Here is a 22157-nt window from a genome sequence, read left to right as displayed (position 1 = left end):
AGCTGGATGCAGCACTGCAGGTGGGATCCCATGAGAGAGCAATAGAGGGGCAGAATCGCTCCCTTACCCTGTTGCCGCGTTGCTTTGGGTACAGCCCAGGACACAGTTGCCTTTCTGGGCTGTGGGTGCACATTGCTCGGTCATGTCCAGTCTCTCATCCACCAACATGCCCAAGTCCTTAGCAGGGCTGCTCTTGGTCTGATCATCCTCCAGCTTGGACTGATATGGGGGCTGCCCTGACCCAGGTGCAGCAGCTTGCGCTTAAACTGCATGGGGTTCCCATGGACCTACCTTCAAGCCTGCCTATGTCCCTGTGGATGGCATCCCATCCATCCTTCAGGTGTGTCAAGTGGACCGCTCCGGAATCTGGATTAGTTTTGTTTTCATTTCACAATTCAAGGACATAGAAATAAGGTATAAGACAGTGATGCTGATGAACGGAGGCTCTTTAAATACCTTTCCTCTCTCCTTTGCTTTGTGTCTCCTCCTTTCCTTATTCACAGATTGTCCTGCTGTGATACAGGAACTGGGGCTTCCAGCTCAGGCAGCGTTGGCCCCCTGTATGCTGTGCCACCCACTCCTGGCTGTTAGACACAGGCATCCTCATGCAGGAACTGTCTGGGTGGTAGATGAGTAGATGATCTGGCTTCAGTCCAGCCAAAACATGGGATCCTGTCTTGCCCTTTAGCCGTGTAATGATGTCATCAAGATACCTGTTTTATTCCTATACAACTTAGGTCTTTGTGTACTCCTCTGTGTAATGGAATCAGAAACCCAGATGATCTTGAGGGCTTTCATGTATGTTCTTGGAAAGATAGTTGGTGAGTGAGGATGTATGGATTTGAGTCGGGGAGAGTGACTGAGCTAAGGGAGAACAGAGGAGCTTCAGAAAAACCTCTTGGCTTGTTCTTTGTGAATTTGTTGGTTGTCAGAGGCAGGAGCAGTATGACACACAGACTGTGTAGTGTTTCCCTGTTAGAACACTGCTGTAACTGTGCACAACATGAATACCTAATCCTTGACTAAGCACAGGAAGTACTTTGGAACACATTCCCTTTTTCTCCCTGTGCTGTTATGAGGAATGTAGGTATCATTTTAAAAAAAAATTTAGATGGAGATAAGGTGGCAGAAATGGAATTATTCTGGCAATACAGGTAGTCAGTACTCCCTACACTGTTCCACTGAAAGTGAACTGTACATCCAGTTCTGAATTTTTGCAGAAAAGCAAAGCCATTCTGCAGGGATCCCCATTTTGGTAGGGAAGCCTGTAAGAGTCAGTGGTGCCAGCTAGTGGTTGATGGGAGTAAGGGGATGTTCTCCCTGACTGGACTGAACTCCTGGAGTTAACTGATAAGGTATGTTGGGTTTGGTCATTCCTGCTCTGTGGCTGCTTGAATAAGAAGCAAGAGCAAAGAAAGTGAAATCATATAAGCTCTTCTGTGAACTGGCTGCTGATAAATGAGATCTGATTCACCATATGCACTCCTGAAGTACTGGGGTACCTTTTCTCTTTGGGTTGATCCATTTCTTTTCCTTGCCTTGCTTCTGGATCTCTGAAATCAAGTCAAGTTCATTTATGGGATTTGTCACTCTTCCTCCTATCAAAAATATTTTGACATTTGGTTTCCCTACAGTTGGAACCTGTTGCTCAATATCTTGCACCTGCCTGATTCTAAATGCACATTTCCTCTCTGGCAGAGGCTGTCTGAAGGCCAGGCATCACAAACATTTTCTCTACAATACTAAGCTAATGCCTGGGGCTGAGATTGGGATTTCTGTCTTCCCATTCTGTCAGTGAACATGCAGTAACTGAAAAGTTACTTTTTCCTTTGGTGCCATTCCTTTAGCTGTAGATCAGGGATAGCCATTTTCCCAGGAGGACATCAGATTTGATTCACAAATCTTTGTGAATCCATGAAGTTAACCCAGAGCCCTGCAGGGAAGTCTGCAGAGGGCTCTGAGCAAGACCCCGTGGTTTAAAATGGGTACCACTATTTTATGGAGCTGTGACAGCTGCCCTCCAGTGAGCCATGTCACTGTCACATCTAATGAGAAGTGTTGCAACTGGCCCATGAGCTGCACTGTGTGACAGACTACTCTGCTGTGCAGGAGTGTATGGGGAGTCCTTAGCAAAGGTGTGACTTCAGGGAGTGAGTCAGGCAAGTGCCTCCTGAGGATCAAGTGCATCCAGAGCTGTTGAAGAGCTCTGGTTTAGAATACTGGGGTGGGGCCATTCAAACTCTAGTTGTTGTTTACAACAAGTAAAGACAGGCAGTAATTATGTTTCCTGCCAACCACTGGAAAGGAGCAAAATCATAAAAGTGCTTGTCAGCCACAGCCAGCAACTAGTTTGTCCAGACACAAACAGTTAGGAAGGGAGCACCAAGCAGCTGTTCCAGACATTGCTCTGTAATCTGCAGCACAGGGAGAAATTATTTTTAAAACAACCTTACTCCAGTGAAGAGGTATGAGATGAAAATTCCAGATTTCTGTGTGCTGTTGAGTATTATCACACATCAGATCAGATGGCTTCTAACTTTCACTGCCTGCTGGCTGAACTGCTCTGGCATAACTTGCACGTCTCATCAGGCTGGCGTGCCACACTTGTATCTGTCCAACAGCCTTGCAATAAAATTCTCTTGCATGAGAGGTCTGGAGTTTTAGCATTACTGAATTTTTTTTCATGTATCCATTAGAAGCCAAGTTCGGCTGTGGATTAAATAGTGTTTCACGTGCTGGGACTGGACCTGAATTTGTCATTTTGGTGCAGTGATTTAACATGTCGGAGACAGCATATTTTATTGACTTGCTGATTTACTCACAATGAAAATGAGGGACTGGACTTCAACAATGGAGAGGAAAACGGTTTGATAATCCTGCAGGCTTTTAGTGGATTTTTGTTACCACCTGTAGTAACTGCTGTATTTTACATGCATATCCTAAAATCTCCTATTCGTGTCTCTTGAAGCAACAGGGGTGCTCTTGGAGGCATGGATATTCATATAGTCTATGTTTACAGATACCTCCAATTCATGTACTGCTCTTATGTACTTGCAGCTCCAGAGGCACATAAAAATACTATTTTTTTAAGCAGAAGGACGCTTCTGTACTGAATCTTACCACTAGCACAAAAATACTCTGAATTTCTCCAGGACACACTTGGAACAAGTATACCTGCACTGTCCTTTACCGAAATTCACTCACCTGCTTTGTCACTGCTAGTATTGCGAATCCCAGGTTGTTCCTGTCTGCAAAAGATTTCTGTTCTGTGACTTCTGGGTGCCATTATATGTTCAAAGTATATTTGGAACTGAATCCTAACTGTGATTCTTTAATTTCCCACTGAAAAACAGAAACAACAACAAAAACCAACAACAACAGAGAACCCAAATAACAACAAAAAATCCTCACCGAAACCCAACAGGAACCCTCAGACTAAAAGGACTAGTAGAATTGGGTTTGGAAATGTTTCCTCACACCCTCAGCCAGGGTTTCACTTGCTAGACAAGAGTACAACCAAAGAGGTCTCTGTGGTTTGCCCCACTGAACTTTGCAGTGCTAGTGCTGATGTGAGAAAACCCTCTTACAAGCTGGTAATATCACAAATTCTTTTTTTTTAATATAATTTATACTCAACATGAAATTACCTGCCAGTGCCATTTAAAGCTACCCAATGACCTTTTTTATCTCTTCAGTTCTCTTCCTGTTCAGCTACTTACTTTCATCTGGTTAGCAGGGGCTGATGTGTTGCTGGTTCAAGAGGATTGAGTGATGAGGGGAATGATATGTGTGCAGTATAAATAATCTCTCTCTGTGTGTGCGGTTTTGTGCAGAAGGCGGATGGAACATGTAATACAAACTTCAAAACTACGAAGACACAGGAGCAAGTTCTGCAGGTTTTTGTGGAATTCATTGAGGGCAACACAACTATTCTGGTGAGTCTGAGCTCTTCAGGTGCACTCATCTTGGACCAGGGCTCTTGCTTTAGGGCCGTGCTTTCTTTGGTACAGGAAATAGGAACTAGAATACCAAGTGGCTTTGACTTCTACTTGCTCTCGGAAGAGAGGATGGACATGGGGCCTTGGTGGGTTGTGACAAGTTGACTGAGGCCAGTTTTGTCAGCTCTTGCCATGAGTTGACCCCAAATGCCTCACGCTATCAAAATGTCATTCAAACTAAGCAGCATGGCTTGCCATCAGCTTCAACCATAGGTGTTAGATGCATTAGATGGGTGATGTCTAAGCAAGGATTGTGTTGGCAGGAAAACCTGTGATTTGGGAATTCAGTCTGGAGAGGATAAAACCAGAGTGTGGAGGCAGGAAGTGAGATTGGTGACTAGCTGTGCTCCCATGTGTGAAACTCATCTCAAAGAGTAATTCCTGTGTGCTAATTCATGGGTAGCACAGCAGGCATGTGGTTGATGGCATAACACATCTCTTTGGAACTTCCAAGGATGATGTAATGTTTTGCTGCAGTGTGGAAGCCCTTATGAAGGCAGATTAGCCCTTCAGGAGGAGTGTGCTTGGCAGCTCCAGGCAGCATTAAAAATCTGCCCTAGAGCTTTATAGAGTAGGCCTTGATGCTTTCTATCCCCCATCTGCCTCCACCATGGTTGGAGCTCCTTCTTTCTCTAACACAAATTCTTTCTCTTCACTTTGGGGGACTGGAAGGTTTTTAATTGCTTGAAATTTTTTTTTCTTTATTAAAAAGAAAAAAAACAAAAACAAAACAGTTGCAGAAAGCTTCATGACATCCAGATCAAGACAGATAAATATGCTTGGTGTAACACATGCAGCAGATGAACTCTAGTCTGTTAAGTCACTATGAAAGCTTGAAATGTATTTTCAGATTGACTTTCAAATGGTGAAACTGTTGTTTTGAAGAACCTCTAGCCTAAAATGAATATGGTCTCTTAATTATAATGACTCTTGTAAATAGATTATCTTTATTCAGTTTTCAATAAAATGCTTATGGGTTGTTTTGGGTTTTTTTCTCTTCTTCCACCAGAAAAAATACCTCAAACGTCTGCAGGAAATTAATGTCATTCTTGAATCCTCAGACTTCTTCAAGCGACATGAGGTGAGCAAGGAGTGTAGAGCTGTGGAGGTGCATTGCTTCTTTGTTTGGTCATTCAGGTGTACTTCAGAACAGCCTGCTGTATGAGTAGAGGGGGCTTTGTAGAAGAAAGCTAATGCATGTTGACAACACAGATACCACAATGATACAGAAGATTAAACTACTTGAGGAATAATAAATCTTCCTGTCTTTATGACATCCCAGCACTTATAGCTCTGGGCCACTGCATGGAATAGTTTGTTAGTACCAGTTTCCTATGATTTCTCTAACCTTGATGTGCTCCAGTGGGAATATCTACAAGGGAAAGGCAACATGGAAGTTTGCATTTGAAGCAGTAGCATTGAACTGTAGTTCGACAATGAAGGCTCTATTAGTTATAATGGATTTATGTTGAAATACCATTTAATTCTGCTGTCTGTGTTCTCTGTGTGCTTTGCTGTGCAAAAGGCATCATTAGCATTGTAATTTCTGCTTGTTAACAGCTCGATTTTGATATTAGACATTTTATCTTGTTGATGTTCTCTTATCAGTAGAGAGTTTTTTGTTGATCATGGGCCCTGATCTGTTTTTGAAAGGAGTTACTGGCCTTTGCTGAATTGCTCAAATTGAGACCTGATGCTAAGTAAGATGAAGAGATGCTTTTCTTCCTGTTTTCTGCTGTGTCCCATTTCTTTTCTACCCTCCCATTTGTACCTTACTGATTGATATGGTTATGCAAATGGGGCATCTAAATCATCAATATATAAGTGCAGCCTAAAAGTCTGTTGAGTCACAAGTGAGCTGAGGAGATCATCTTCTTAGCAGGAAGTGTTAATTGGTTAGGGAGGGAGATGAAGGTGTATTTTTAACTACATTGTGTCATTCTGTCTTCCAGGTCGTAGGAAGTTCACTACTTTTTGTGCATGATGGCAGTGGAAATGCCAATGTGTGGCTGATCGATTTTGGAAAGACCACCCTTCTTCCGGATGGGCAGACACTGGATCACAGGATCCCCTGGCAAGAAGGCAACAGGGAGGATGGGTACTTGTTGGGATTGGACAATTTGATTGGCATCTTGGAAAGCATCACTGAAAGATGAGTTGAGAAAGGCACCAAACTTGCAGGGCTTCTCTGTAACTTTCTGCTTTACTGAAGTAGAAGGAAACTCAGTTAGAAGGAAACCTTTAACTCCAAACTCCTGAGGTCGTCAGTGCAGAGGGAGCTGCATCTAGAACCCAGCAGTCAGTGATCTAAGCTACTTTGCATCAGCCCTCTGTGAACCTAAATGAATCACTCCAGATTGGTCTGTATTGCACCAGATGAACTTGAGACTGGTCCTCAGAGAATGAAGATCTCCATACTTGGGAATCACACCAGCATGAGTCAAGAGGTTTGTGTGGTAAACCAGAATGATTATGATTTCTGGCAGAATGGGACTCCAAATTACTTCTTAGAGAACCAGGACAAATGCTTGGGAACTCAGGGCAGGAAAAATGATTTTTCAGGGAACTGCATAGTTTGGAAACCAGATTGGTTTTTTTTTTTCCTCTCTAATTCCAAGTCCTCTTGCTACTGTGTACACTGTAGGTTGGACCAATAACTTCTGCTGCATTATGTTACAGTGTGAGCAAGGTGCAAATGGGTGATAATCACAAGAAACTGGGAGCAAAGAGAAACAGCAGTTTGTAGTGGCTTGATGTGGCTAACTGCTGTTGACGATTTCTCCCCTTCCCTACCTTAGCCTTGCTTCCATCCAAGAACGGCCTTGCCTTTTCTGTAGCCGCTCAGGAGATTACAAAGACTCTAGGGAGAAAATAGCAACCTATTGTCTCCAACAACATTTGACTTTCCGAGTGGGTGGGCTGCTGGATTGTTACTAAGTTGGAGAGTTAGGCCTCTTGCAGCTGAACTGCTCTGAAAATCACTAATGATCTTTCACAAACTGGTCAGGGAACTAAGTTTTTTTCCCAAGGCTTGTTTCTTTTTGAAGATAAATCCCCTATACATATGCACACTAGTAGTCAGCAACCAGTGTGATCTCTTAAGATCATGGTTTGACTGTCTCCTAATGCACGTGACTTCTTGGCCGTGTTCCTGTTCTCAGATATGACGCTGCCACTTACACAAATAAAGTGGCACAGCAATCAGGGAGGTCATGTTTCTGCATTCACAGCATTACACAATGATGAGATAATTCCCAGGCATCCTTCCTCCAAGGTATCAGCTGTTAACTCCAGGCAGTTTGGGTGAAGGAATGTCAATATATTACATCCTATAATCCCCATCTGGAATCACAGGGTGATCTGTGCTTCATTCTTATGCTATGGTCCAGGCATTGCCACAGAAAATTCAGGTTTTAGGTTTAAATCAAGAAAGATTGAATTGTTTTCTTGCAATGGCTTCACATACCTTCTCCGTTGGTTGCCTCAAGTCACTGGAACAGTTTTTTACATACTGGCAGTAGAAATACTATCATTAGTCACATATTGACTCACATTCCCAGTTTTACTGTCAATGGTGTGGTGATGCAGTTTTCACAATGCAGGAAGGAGTTCCGTTACCAGTTGATGGTTAAAGCCCCTTCAACATCTAAAGGTAGTAATGCACGTTGATCAGAAATTCCTGTCTTTTGCTGGTGTCCTGTGTTCAGGAGAGATTCTGAGAACTTTCGATATATGAAGGTGACTCCACTTTGGGGAAACTGCTGTTTCAATCAATAGTTGATATCATAAGCAAATAAACCCCTATAGAGTCCAGATCTAGAATGAAATCTGTAATATTTGTAATTTGAGTTGGACAGCCTAAAATAATTTCTAAAAGGAGTTAGTTTGGTAAACTACTACTGTAGTACAGTACTACTGTACTAAAAGATAAGTCAGATTTAATTACTTTTCCATCCCCTCTCAACAAACAGGAGTATTGAAACTTGAAGCTCAGTTATGATGTAAAAGTTAGATGACATAGAGTGAGTATTCTGTAGCAAGTAATGACATGCGGAAATATTTAATCTTAAACCAGAAGTTGTCTGAAATTGGTGATTATTTTTGCAGTTCGCTGTAAATTCAGGTGACTTCTGTGGCTTCCCAGAGTTTCTCTGTTCCATATTTATGGTAGTATGTTAACGAATTTTTCACTTAGAAATTTCAGTGTTTACATCAGTTTTTTTTTTTTAAACTACAGTGAGCATAGATTATATCACTGCAGATGCCTCCTAACTTTTGAACTGCTATGAGATGACAAATGAGTCTGTAGTGAATTCCACACAGTTTTAAAAAGAAATAAGTATTTCTCCTTTTCTGTAACCAGCAGGTAAGCCACTGGATAGCAGTGCTTAAGGACAATAGCAAGTAAAAAGATCTCACAGGCAGGACTTCAATGACATTGCCTTTTTTATGAGACTGCAATTGCAAGCTGTCCTACCACAATTAAAAAGAAGTAAAAAAGTTAGAAATAAGATTAAGATAGAACTTAATTAGTTGTTTGCCTGATTAATCTTCAGAGTTGAATTTCTTTCTTCCGTTACCACGTATATGAATTGTTGCCATCAATGTAACCTATTCCCCGGAGGAGAGGAGATCTAAACAGTAGAGACTGGTGCTCAAACGTCAGTTGAGAGTTTAAGACAAACTTTCAGAATTAGCGTCCAGTTCTAAAGAAGAACTGGAATAATGTGGTGTCAGTAGCTTCAAAGAAAATGACTCCTGGTAGCACGTGGCTGGTTTTGCAGTACATAGTCCTGGGAGAAAACATGGACAAGGTTTTTTCCACTGCAGTAGCTGGAAAGGTCAGAAAAAAGGAAAAATCTCTGCTATAGCAGACACTGATCTAGAAACTCATTCTAGATGATGTATAGTTCTAGGAAGTTAGTTTTGAAATTGCTATTTTTCTTGCTAAGGGATTAGGAAAAAAGAAATCACAATCATCTGTTGATGTTAAGGGAAAAGAGAGGAGGCAGCTTTTCACAGCACTGTAAGTTTAGGACTTCAGCTGAGCACTGGAGCTCTAAGGAGCTGAGGCTGTGAGCTCAGAAGCAAACTGCCCCAGGGTAAATTTTAGGTTCCTTATTTCTCATCAGGTGGCCCAGAGCACCTGTCTATGGACGAGCACTTGCTAGTGTGAGGGAGCAGCATGGCCTTCTTTCACTATGGGGTAAGTGGTGTTGAATAAGCCTGTATTTACCAGAGGGTCAACATGGTGCATGTGCACAGGCATGGAACACAGGGGAAGCTGATGCATGGTAACCAAGGAATTTGTTCACATGCAAGTCCAGAATGTCATTCATTAATGCATCTCCTGAGATAGTGCCTCACTCTGGAGACACAGAGCACATGTGATTCCACAGCAGGAACAGAGATGCTGGCCTTAGAGGCACTTTGGTGCTGAACAGATGTCCTCTGACTTAGGCTCCAACGTCTTTAAACTCACTAGTTAGATGCAGCAGTGCTGTAGCTGCTGCATTCCTGTGTGAATCGAGAAGTAGGACTAGGATTTCTCTCCCTCAGCTTCATAATTGACTTTCTTGGTTTTGGCCTTGGACAACAAATAGGCATTGTTTTGTTCCAGTTTTACAGATGGGAATAGACCTGTTTACCTCATGGGAATGGTGTGAGGCTGTCCTTCATTAGTGCCTGCAAACTGCTGTGAGATTCTTTGGAGGAAGGTGCAATATAGAAAGAAATGCACAGAGATAGATCAAATAAGTTTAAAAAATATGGGTGTTGAGGCCCCACAGAGATATAAATTTGGCTGAAATTTAACCAAAGTGGTAAAACTTAAATCCCTCTAAATTTTGTACAGGGAGGTATTCACTTAATGTCTGATCCAGGTCCTGTTTAAGGGAAAGATTTCAGTGGGAGTTGGACCAAACCCTTATATATCTCAGAGGGCTTTTGCTACTTTTTTATTGCTGTTGTTATTATTTGTTATTCTTAAGGTACTGAGATCAAATGGCCTGTATCATCCACATGCATCTGTTCTGAACACTACAATGCAATGCTGACCTTGACTGTATTGGATGAGTGTTTGTTACTCTGAAGTGTGTATGCTACTAAATAAATGAGACTGAAGGAAAAAAAGACATCTGCTGTGATTTGGTCACGTGAAAATAATACCTTTTCTTCAAAAATTTCCTTAGGGAAGGGAGAAAACCAATATATTTCAGCGTTTATTTTGCTTTTAGTCTTTAGCATCTGGTACTTCCTGAAGCAAAACCAGTTCTAAGATATATAGAAGCCAAATGGTGGAGCTTGGTTCCAAAACCTATTGTATAGATTACCTTTAGAACCTGATTCACACAAAGCTTGTCAGCTTCCTTCAAGGTAACTTCTGTCTCAGAAATCTCAGTGAATAGCCTACAGCATATTAAAAAAAATGTGCATCAAGAGGCACTTGTCAGACTCAGAGCATTTTTGATTGTTGCTGTTCTCCTGGGCAGTTTTGTGTGGACATGAAGAAGAAGCACTCAACACTCTAGGACTGGCAGCACTCCTCAGCAAGAGAGAGTGTATTCTTAGCACAGAGATTGTGCAAAGAGTACTTATAAGAGAGGAAAACAAATAACCGTGATTAGCGTCTCTTTATTTTGTGTTGCAAATATAGAAGTATACACTTGTCTAGCTTTAAATTGCATAGATGCAGGCATGTCATCTACTTATGTACAGTAATCACCCAGAAAGGTAAGTTGGCAGGCTGCCATGGTCAGAGGTAATGACAAATCAAAACCTCTTCACGTGATTTTTCCATTAGTGTGATGTGATGGGAAGATGTTAGGCATGGTATCACTAAGGTCTCTGCCTGGGATTGAGAAGGGTGGACAGCCAGGAGGAGAGAGCACAGCCAGAGAGCTACAGGAGAAACTGTTTCACACAGCTCGAGGGACTAAGGAAGTGTGGTCCCTTTCTGACACATCTGGGGAGATGCTAATACAGTGGGGGAAAAAGTATTCTCAGCAGCAGCATTTTCTTCTCTTTCAGGAAAGTAGGGAGGAGAGTGTTTTGAAGGTGAAGTTACCCTTGCGAAAGCCCATACCTATTCTATCAGCCTTGGAAAGAGTTCTTAGTGCACACCAGCCCATCGACAAATTAACTGAGAACTTACTTCAGGACAAGGGTTGGATGCGCGGGGGGACACCTTAAATCTGTGCAATTAAAAATTCTGTTTGTTTAAAGGAACAAATGAAGATGCAAAGCATTTATATTGAGGGGAGCAAGGATCACAAAGAAATGAGAAGTGGGAATATCAACAAATGTGAAAAAGCAGAGAAAGACAAATTGAAATTTCCATTATTGTTTCATCTTTTGTTAATCAGTCCCTTTTTCAAAATGTAAGTATGTGGTTGTATGAAGCAACATAAAGTATTAATGCTAAACACAGTCAAAAACAAACTATATATATACAATTACAAAATGAACTTGGCAGTGTTAAAAGACAGATACCTATCACAAAGAGTAATTTATAACAACCCTATAAATGGCTGATTCTGCGGTAGGGAAGTGGTGGAAGACTTTTCACATGGATTGTAGGACCGAATTAATCCCAGATATCCAGCTCATGTCATTCCTCTAGGAAACAAAATTGGGTTTTGGCTTCCAGTTGCCAAAGTAATCTAATTTTGATGCTATGGGTTTATCTCATTGGTAATGCACTAAAAATGTCTCCTTAAAAAACAGTTTCATACAAGTTATATTTTGCAATCCTAGCAGTTGAGCACTATGAAATCTGATTGTACAAACAGTCTCAGAATTGAAGGACTGAAGGTTGTAGTGTGTATCAATGCAGTCGTTATTTTTTTCTTTTGAGATAAAATGGTTTGTACAGCATGTTGTTTGTACAACATTCAACATCACAACAGTAGCAATATTAACATAATTTCCTCCAGGATATTAATTAAAAGTTCACTATCTGTGAAGGTTTTTAAACAGCATCTAAAAAAAGATGGTTACAGTTCAAAGATGCACGGCAATACGCTGACAGATCATTCCAGTTGAGAGAGTTAAGAGTTTGTACAAAATTGAAGTTGCTAATGCAAATTCTTTTAAAATTCCCAGTTCTTTCTTTTAATGCCCATTTGATACCTGCATCTCTATGTCTTGTCTTGTTAAAAGAGACTGCACCTGGCTCACCAAAGCCCCGAGCTAAATGCTGTTGTAAACCATCAGAGTCTGTCACAGGAATAAATAATCACCACATGTTTACTCTACTCTTACAGTTGCTCTTCAACACCTCACTCTTGATCAGTCTTAGGGATAAGATCCTTTTCAGGATAGAATTCTGTTCAGCCTCAGCTTTGTCTATGTGCTTCCTGTAAATGAGTACCTTGATGCAGCCATTCAGTAAAAACAGGTATGTGTCCAATGTGCTGGACTTGCAGTTTGTTTATAAAGTGAAGGCATAGCTGCGGCCAAGACTGCCTGTGGTGCTGTGCTCTCCTCCCACTTCACTTTTCAATTGCTTCCCTGGTGTTTCACTGCTGGCCTTTCTAAATTCGTGAATTATGTTGAGGCAAGTGCTACACAGGGGGATACCAAGTCACAACTGCTGGAAAGTTTGATAGGTCATCTTTGGGGGGAAAAAACCCTACTAATGCATGAACCATAAAAGTAATACAGTCTGAAAGGTAAGGACAAACTGATGACATTCCAGTTAGCTAAAACTAAATGCATTTATTTTTGACTAGCATAGTCCACAGGTGGCCAGTTTGAAATATGACCAAAAATGTTAGCCTTTACAAGAGGAAAGAACTGTTGTGACAGGTAGAAGAACTATAAAAGAAAGACCTCATAAAAGCAAGCTTGCTCTATTAAATTAATAGCTAGCCTGTCATCTCTTCTAAGTGTAGTTAAGCAATTTGCAAGTTCCCATGCAAAAACAGTCTTGTATGAAAGGTTCCTTAACACAAGAACCTATTCTGGGGCTGAAAAATAAGTGCATCTGTGTAAACAGTAATATCTGCTCCATGAGAACCCATAAAGGAAAAATGTAAACAGCCTGAATCTTAGCACATACACACAAATGACCATTTTTCTGACCAAAAAATGAAGTAGTAAGAAAACTCTCAGCCAATAGGTGTTGCACAGGAGGTGTGTGAAAACTGTACAAAATAAGTGATGTGAATAAAAAATGGGCTTTTCCCGCATGAAGAAAACGGAGTCTCGGCTAACTTCACAATATCTGATGGCCCGACGCGACCGCGGGAGGCGACGACGCGAACAAAGACCCGGGACTCGAGAGACAGAATACACAAAGCAGAGGACGAACAGCCCTCAGCGGGACGGAATTCAAGCAGCGAATACACAAAGTAGCGAAAAGCTCCGGCTACAGCTCCAGCCACAGCTCCAGCCCCAGCTACAGCCGCAGCTGCAGCCGGCCACGGGACGGAACTAAACACACAAAGACAAGAACCGGCCGGCGGAGCGGGACCCGAGCGGGGAGAGCACAGAAACAAACACAGAAACAAACAGAGAAAAATGCAGTGCGGCCACTGAGACGGGGGGAGACAGCGGTCTCAGGAACCGTGGTGAGTGTACGGCCAAGAACCGAAGATGCAGCAGACACCAACTCGAATCGTGGGAGACCACGGCCTTGAGTCGGGAAATATGTTGTCCGCTCGCGTGAGGAAGCGCGGCCGCGGGGTAACGTCCGGACTGAGAGTTTAAAAAAGGAATAAAATACGGGAAATCTTAGATCACGAATTTCAGCTGACGAAAAAGCGGTAATAGGTGTGTGGGCACTCATACGGAGCAAATGGGATAAAACAGCATAAACGGAAATTGCCAACTTCATTGCTACGGCGTAGAAAACAACGTGAGAGTAGATGGACAAAACGCCTTTTCTAGAGAAAGGTGGGACGAGTTGGGGCAGTTTTTGTGGGCAGCGGCCATAGGGTAGGCCATATGGTAGCCACAAATTCGTTACCTACATGGTATTTTATTAGAAATTCGTTTTAAAAAGTTACAATCTGCTGAAGGGACCGCAGCTGCTGCCGCAACCGCCCCCCCGGGCGCTCCAGAGACCTCTCGGTCAGTATCTCCTGTGTCTGCAGGTCTGTTTCTGTTCCGTCTACCCGCGAACGATGGAAAAGATACCTTTTAATTCCATTATTCATGTTGAAAAGACTTAAAAGTGTTATATCCGCTTTGAAACTGCTTTCAATCTAAGCCACGTGAAGACGCCGGCCGCACAAACAGCCAGGAGGCGGGGTGTGTGTGCAGGCGCCTCTGTAAAATGGTTCCGGCGGGACACCGGGACACAGGGACACGGGGATACAGGGACACCGGGACACGGGGTCCCCGGGCGGCGCGGGGTGGCGGCTCCCGCTCCCCGGGAAGCCGCGGTGGCCGCAGCAGCTCCCGCGGGTGGGTTTTATCCTCCAGAAACCCCCGGGCCCCGCTCGGTTCGCAGCTCCGTACGGAACGCGGGAGCTCTGCAGACGGCAGGGACCGGAGCACATTCCCTGCTCCCGGCTCCGCCCGGAGCTGATGTTCCAGTGCCATTCCCTCATTCCCTGCCGGGCTCTGCGCGGGATTTCCGACAGCCCCGGCGGCTCTGCCGGCCCGGCCCTGCACCGGCGGCCTCGCTCCGCGGGCTCCGGGCCGGAGGTGGGAGCCGCAAGCGCTGTGTTCCTTTTTAACCTTTTCTGTGTTTGTTTTCGGTGTTTCCCCCTTTCGCTACATGCGGGTTTCAGATGGTTTTTCGTGTTGCTTTTCCCCCTCCGCGGGTGTTTGGGGCAGACAGGGATGCAGCAGCCCCGAGAGGGCCGCGCCGGGCTCCCACCGCCAGCGCTGCCCGGGCACTGCAGAGCCACGAATCCAGCGCCTGCGGCTGTGAGCGCTGCACGGCGGCGTTCGCTGTTTCCTCTCCCCGCAGCACCTGCAAGGTGGCAGGGCCGGAGTTTCCTTTCTCTTCCCCCGCCTCTCCTTTTTCCCTGCGGCCAACAGAGACCCCCGCTCCAGCGCGGAGTGGGTTCTGACTACCTCTGTTTAATAAAGCTTTACGTGCTGTGTTTGTAATGCCTTGAAAACGTGTTTTTTTAAAGTTAATTTTGTTTTCTGACTGTATTCTTTTTTTTTTTTTTTTTTTTTTTTACAGTTTTACGGTGGCTGAAGAGATAGAAAGCAGTAAATGCAGCGCCTTATTACCTGTCAAAGATTTCAACATAGTCTGATTTCTTTAACAAGAGTGTTAACGAAGTTGCCAGATGAAATGACACGAAATACAATCGCGAGAAGCTACTCAGCTGTTCAGCAGTCTGCCAAATTACACGTTATTATATTTTTTTCAGTAACCCTGCACTCTAAGAAGTCTTACTAAATTTCTGTTTCCTTGAAATTTGCAGTTGCCGTGGGTTTTTCTCATAACTAAATTGCTTATAAGTTTAATATGCTTGTTGCGACTTTTATCCCTCCAGTTCACCTCCATGCTGTTATTTCTCTTATGGATTGTTCACTTTTTCATTTTCTTTTTGTGTTAATAACAGTAGAATAAACTACATCTTTTCATACCTATAACTTTTAAAGGTACTGATTTGCAGTTATGTTTAGTTGAGGTACAATAATATAACTTAACCTTCCATTAAGATGAGCAAGGCTAAGTTCTATTAAGTTAATTTTGTAAATTTCATGTCTGCTAAGTTGCAGTATTATTGTTTAGACAATGTTTTATTCCAGTTTTATATAGATCACAGTTGTATTCAGTATTAATAATGATTAACTTTGAGGTTTTTTTAAGTGTACCTTCTGTTTTACTGAGGTAGTAACTGAGCCACATTTTATTAATATAAAGTCCTTTTAGGGCAGAGTTCTACTTAGTTCATTTTGTTAAGCTTTATCGCTGCCAAAATGAGTTTATACCAGGTTTGAGTGTAATTAAATCTGAGTTATTATACCTTTTACCTGTAAGTTGTTCAGTGTTTTCTTTTGTTTCATTTTACTGTTATAGATACATTAATGTTTGGAATATATTATCTCAACTTTTTTAGGTAGTTATGACTGATACATTTTTAGGAGAAAAAGTTACAGATGGCCTCACCCCTGATAAGTCACAGCTGTGTTATGAGCATGATAAAAGAATGGGTTAGCTAATAAGGGGAAGGAAAAAGGAACTGAAAGTATTGAAGGAACGGCTTGGGAAGACAAGGCAGCTGACCAAATAGGAGAGACACTCACTGCTGTGAGGAATCTGCTGCGAGGTCAGTCTGGGTCTGCAGCTGGGCCCTGCAGTGAGAGTTTGCAGTCAAAGCCGAGCTAGGTGAGAGCCTAGAGCAAGAGCAGCAAGGAAATACTTCCAGTCATATTCTAGTAGGAAATAATCAGCAGTCAGTCTGCGAAAGGAACCTTACAGTGGGAGTTTGCTGTTATCAAAAGTCAGTGAGTAGTTAGAGTCAGGATGGCTGAATTATAAAGAATAAACCAGGACCTTTTCACGTTATTAGACAAGAGTCTGTGGCTTGACTCATCTCTATCTCAAACATGAGGTCTGCTGTAACAATATTAATTACATAGTGTGATATAATGTATCAGTTTACTGATGATAATAAGCATCATTCATAAGTTGATACTATTTTCTTATAGCTGGCTTTTCATGTATTTAACCATCTCTTTGTGTGTAATTATCTACAAGATGTGTTATTCCAAGTTTTGTTCTCTAGCTGCTTGTGCATCTCTTAGACCAGGCTACCTCTCTAGCCAGTCTCTGCATTGGCTCAGTGGTTTGACCCAGTGGTGTCTCATGATTTTTAAGTATTTTTCAGAGTTCCAAGAAACAATATCTGAGCTTTGTCAAAAGCCACCTCTGAGCTGATGGTATTGTGACCTTTACTCTTAGTAAGCAGATGCAGTCCCAGGTCTTGTTGCAGAAACACTCCCAACAGTTTGCTGTGTTTAAAGCATCCCTCTCCTGAGGGAATTTCGGAGGAGACCAGCTATTAGATGGCTCAATTAGTCTTTCAGCCCAAGATTCTTAAAAGCTTTGTTTTAAAATATATCTAGGGAATTCTCTCCCAGTTAGAGCTTAGGCAGTGGCCAGGCCTTAGTTCAACTGGATGAGAAATTTGCCAGCAGACCCAGGTGTTTTCTGCATCAAAACAATACTCAAGTTACTTCAGCTTGGCAATTTGAATCAATTGATATGATAGCTGGACCTGTTTTTGAAGTGAGCCCGGGAATAATTTTCTATATATGATCATCCTGTTCTTCACTGATTTGAGGTTTATCAGCTCTTTGCAGACTCTGGGATGATGGTATACTATTTCAGAAATTGCTAATTACCTAATTTCATATTAATTATGTTATTAATTATGTTTGTTATCTGAAATATTCCTGATTGTTGTATTTGAATTATTCCTGATTGCCATAAGTTTCTGGTCTCACTACATATATTGTTCTGTTGTGATGTTCCCTTCATACTCATAACATAACACATGCATCTCATTAAAAAAAAAAAAGGGGGGGGGGAATTTAACGCCTTAAGAACATTTAAATAATACAATAGAATGCAATAGGTACATTAAAGATTAAGACAACAAATCATTTTGAATAATGCAATATTGACATTAAAAATTTGGAAAAAAGATCATTAAATCTAAATCCCAATTCAGTGTACAATTAGCAAAGCCTAATTGAGTCATTAACTTAGAGAAGATACGCATGTGTTTTTATCATCAACAGGTTAAAAGTAGTCATTTATTCATTTGATCAGACACCAATTGCCTCTGAGAAAATGAGGCACAGTGAGAAGAGAAATGACTTCACCACCACCCAGCCTTCATAACCAGAACAGGAGCAAAAGTAGGGCTGCCAGAATATGGCTGTGTCTAGGGAGTTACAGAGGAAACTTATCAAAAAAAGCCTTATGTCATCACCATGGTATAGTGTTCCTACTAACCTTCCTCAGCTATTCCCTCTTCCAGGCTCCCAAAAAGGCATTCAGTGATGTCAAAGATCAACACTTCCAGCTAATGGAGTTTCTCCTGAGTCTCAGTTATTTGGACTTTAAAATAAAGGTAATTTGTATCAATATCCCCTAGAGACATTGGACATTATTTTTATTTTTCTCATGCTGTGACAGTGACATGATTGGATTTAATAAATTTTGTTGATTGTAAACATTTTTTTAATGTATCTTGTACTGTATTTAATAGATAACCGGTAATAGACTTAATAAGATGCAAATTGTTTTAACGCCAGAACATATGAGCTTTTTTTAATTAATAAAAAAGGGGGAAATGTTGTGACAGGTAGAAGAATTATAAAAGAAACACTCATAAAAGCAGGCCTGCTCTATTAAATTAATAGCTAGCCTGTCATCTCTTCTAAGTGTAGTTAAACAATTTGCAAGTTCCCATGCAAAAACAGTCTTGTATGAAAGGTTCCTTAACACAACAACCTATTCTGGGGTTGAAAAATAAATGCGTCTGTGTAACCAGTAAGATCTGTTCCATGAGAACCCATAAAGAAAAAATGTAAACAGCCTGAATCTGAGCACATACACACAAATGACCATTTTTCTGACCAAAAAATGAAGTAGTAAAAAAACTCTCAGCCAATAGGTGTTGTACAGGAGGTGTGTGAAAACTGTACAGAATAAGTGATGGGAATAAAGAATTGGCTTTTCCCGCATGAAGAAAATGGAGTCTCAGCTAACTTATCACAATGAAGAAGGATAAAGTTTCCTGCTTAAATGGGCTTTTCTGCCTCATCTCACTGAGGTGTAGCAACTCCTGGATGTAAGACAGGACAGAACACAATGTGAGAGAAGCTAGAGAGCTAAAGCAAAGGTGGAATGGGAAGAAGGGCATGAGGCAAGGTCATCCATTTCCCTTGGTCACTAAACGCATCAGTCCCCACACTTCTACTGAAATTTGCCCCACACAGAGGGACCCCTCTCTTCTGACCATCTGTCATTTTACAACATGATGGATTTGGAATTATTTCTACACCATATGGGTCTTTGCTGAAAGGTGACCATCATCACCCTTTGTATCTGGAAATCATAGAAGGATTGGTGTGAAAAGGGACCTCCAAAGATCATCTAGTCCAACTCCCTGCTCAAGTAGGTTCACCTACAGCAGGTTGCACAGCATCATGTCTGGGTGGGCTTTGAGTGTCTCTGGAGCAGAGACACAAGCTCTCTGGGATACCTGTTCCAGTGCTCTGTCACCCTCAAAGTAAACAAGTTTTTTCTTCTCATACTCAGGTGGAATGTCCTATGTTTCAGTTTGTGTCTGTTGTCTCTAGTCCTGTTGCTGGGTACCACTGAAATGAGTCTGCTCACATCCTCTTGACACCTGCTCTTAAGATATTTGTATGCTCTGAAATGTCATTGTATAAAACTGTCCATTCTAAAGTCAAAGGCCTAAAACTATATAACGCATGGAACAGATAAAAAGTCAGATTAAAAAAGCATAAACCTGTGCCGAAGATGCCTCTCACTGAGGATGGATTCAGACTTCACTCTGTGCTTTTCTTTAGCTTGGCTCGGTACTGTCCACCCTGACTGATGTAAAGGACAGGAAACCTGTGTGGTCAAAGCAAACCCTCCCCTGCTAGCCCACACCTTCAGGTTGTACATGCAGCTGATCCCTAAGCATAAAGCATATACCAGAGAGCCTCTTGCCTCAGGAAGGAACCAGAGAAGTCTGCAACTGGCATCTCACTATACAACTTGATTACACACAAAGACAGCATGTAATTTGCCACTCTAGGTGAGCAGTGTGACATTTGGGAGGGGTATAAGGACAGAATCATTCCTAGACAGTTTAGACTTAATCCAAATTATTTCCCTTTTCAGTCTCCTTATTTTGCAGTTTTAATCTGTAAATATCTGTTTAGATCTTAAAGAACTGAAGAAAGCCTTAGAAATGAGCTGTCATGGAAACCAATGACTACCTTTATGAGCAAGTCTGCACTTGCAAGGCAAGGAGCAATTACTACCTGCTCAGCTGTGTGAAGCCAGGTCATGGTTTTAGCTTTCTCAAATGGTTAAGCTATTCTACCTTCCTCTAAAAAAATCCCTAAGGGGGGGTTTGCATTAGATTTCCCTTCACTAGTCCCCTCCCTTTCATTACTTTCTACCTCAGAGTATTAAAACCAAGAACTCCAGCATACTAAATGCTAGATTGTCACCCAAGAACCTCAGCTTAGTGCTTACCAACACAGCACAGAGAATTAATGCTGAATATCAAAGTACTTACAAAAATGAAGTTCATTTTAAGTAAAGTCTATTAAAAGATAAAGACAGTCCATTTCTCATCACTCCATGCAGCTCACCCTTCCTTGAAAAACCACCTGCCCCATCGATGCCAGGAGCTGTGAGGAAAGCAATGCCATGAGGCAAGAAGCACATTTCCTTCACTATTCAAAGGAATGCTACGAGCTCCACCAGCTACTGCTTTTTTTAATGGTAAATGTTTTCCTCTTCATTGCTTGTTTAAAAAGCACATGCTCAGAGGAGCTTGATTTTTTTTTTTTTTTCATTCTTTCTACTTCTTCCAATTTGAGCAATAGCTTCCACAAGGTCTACTAATAAAACAGATGCAAATGTGGGTGCTTTTTTTTTTTTTTTTTTTTACTTCCCTTATGTTGCATAAGTATTAGTAATTCACCAGGACTGTAAAATGCTCTCAGGAATGTAGCAGCCTTTTCAAGTTGGTTACTGCTGGTACAGCACAGGTTTTTGGATTCTTGGTTCAGAAAGAAGCACAGCCTGTGCTGGTCATTATTTCCATCCCAATACTGCAGCTGGATAGTAGGTCCATTTCTTTTCACCTGAGCAGATTGAAAACAAATTCTTTCCTTAAGGAATTGTATTCTGCATTAGACAAACAATGCCGGTGTTCTCCACTTCTAAGCTGACTCAGTGGAACAAATTTGAAGAACAGAGATAGAAACGCAAGTGTCTTTAACAATCTGGGATCCAGCAGGTAGACAGAGGAAGCAGAACATTGCTGATGTTTAAACTTCACCCATCTGACAGAACTAAAGTGGAGGAAGGAAGTGGAGTGAAGGAAAGATGGAACTACAGTGAAACAGGAAGCAGTCCTTCCAGACACACACGTTCCCTGATCTTTGGAATAACCATTTCTACTATACTGGAGTAACACTCAGGTCATCTGACAAAGACAGACCAGAGTCTCTCTCTCTTGATGTTTTCTCTGTTTTACTAAAAGGCTTTTCATCTCTGTGCAGACTGGAGCTCCTTAGCACAGCTGCTCTCACCTCTGCCAAGGCTGAAGGCTGGTGCTCAGCGCTATAGCATAGGTCATCATAAGCATAATTTACGTTGCCACAGGGGAAAGTCTGGAGTTTCACCAGTTCAATCCCACTGATATCCAGGTGAGGGCATTTACTTCGACTTGGAGATGCTGGAGATGCCCGAGAGCTAGGAGAACTGCAATTCCCATCAAAGCCTGAATCTTCCCGTTCTGGATTTGCTTTGACCTTGGGGCTGGGGCTGAAGTGACAGATATTCTCTAGCACCCATGATCCGTAAGTTGGGTTCCAAAGATTTTTTGTTTTGTTTTTAAGTCTGTGGGCCGATGGGTTGCTGAGCTCCAGCTTCTGGTTGGAGGTCTGCTGGAACCAGGACCCACTGTTGAAATCACTGAGGCATGGCAGGCTGGGCCCTCGGGCAGTCCGGTTGCTCAGGTTCTCCACCAGTAGCTCTTGTGGACATTGTACAAGTTTGTGCCCAGCATGGTGGGATTCCAGCGTCTTAGGTGTTGTCTGAGGTGTGAGAGAGGGGCTTACCAGCAGTGGCACTATCCCACTGGAAATGTTTGGGCGCATGACCGTACTCCCTTCATCCTCTGGTGCGGGGCTACACTCCATGGGCAGTTCAGTGTTAATCACATCAGGGTCCTGAAAAAGAGAGACAAGAATCGGTTACACCTTCGGGGTGACTGTCACAGGTTGGGCAATACTCCTGCACACCACACAAGGTGCTATGTTCCACCTGGATATCACATGCTGTTGAGACTTACACGCTTCTTTGAGAAGAGACTGCACTTCATTGAAATCAGTGACTAAGCTGGGGGTCTGCGGTATAAAATTCCTCTTTTGAGAGGTTGGATTCAGACCTGCAGCTGTTAAATGCTACTGGATGGTGAA

At 42.2% G+C, this 22157-nt stretch overlaps 2 protein-coding genes across 3 annotated transcripts in view; one reads left to right on the top strand and one right to left on the bottom strand.

Moving 5' to 3' along the window:
• The window catches only part of ITPKA (inositol-trisphosphate 3-kinase A), a 37158-nt gene extending 29366 nt beyond the window's left edge, over positions 1-7792 (top strand). For both annotated transcript variants that reach the window (XM_040068189.2, XM_040068188.2), the window contains 3 exons: positions 3834-3935; positions 5008-5079; positions 5951-7792. In XM_040068189.2, the coding sequence (XP_039924123.1) occupies positions 3834-3935; positions 5008-5079; positions 5951-6154 (378 nt within the window). In that variant the 3' untranslated portion in view covers positions 6155-7792. The remainder of the gene's footprint in view (positions 1-3833; positions 3936-5007; positions 5080-5950) is intronic.
• A 9851-nt stretch (positions 7793-17643) lies between these two features.
• Positions 17644-22157, bottom strand: part of LTK (leukocyte receptor tyrosine kinase) — a 94172-nt gene continuing 89658 nt past the window's right edge. Inside the window, exon 29 of the mRNA XM_040068605.1 lies at positions 17644-21908. Coding sequence (XP_039924539.1) covers positions 21135-21908 — 774 coding nt within the window. The 3' untranslated portion in view covers positions 17644-21134. The remainder of the gene's footprint in view (positions 21909-22157) is intronic.

This window comes from Hirundo rustica, chromosome 6, assembly GCF_015227805.2.
Source record: "Hirundo rustica isolate bHirRus1 chromosome 6, bHirRus1.pri.v3, whole genome shotgun sequence".
NCBI lineage: Eukaryota > Metazoa > Chordata > Aves > Passeriformes > Hirundinidae > Hirundo > Hirundo rustica.
The sequence above is the reverse complement of the archived record's forward strand: the minus strand, read 5'-3'. Positions and strand labels throughout refer to the sequence as shown.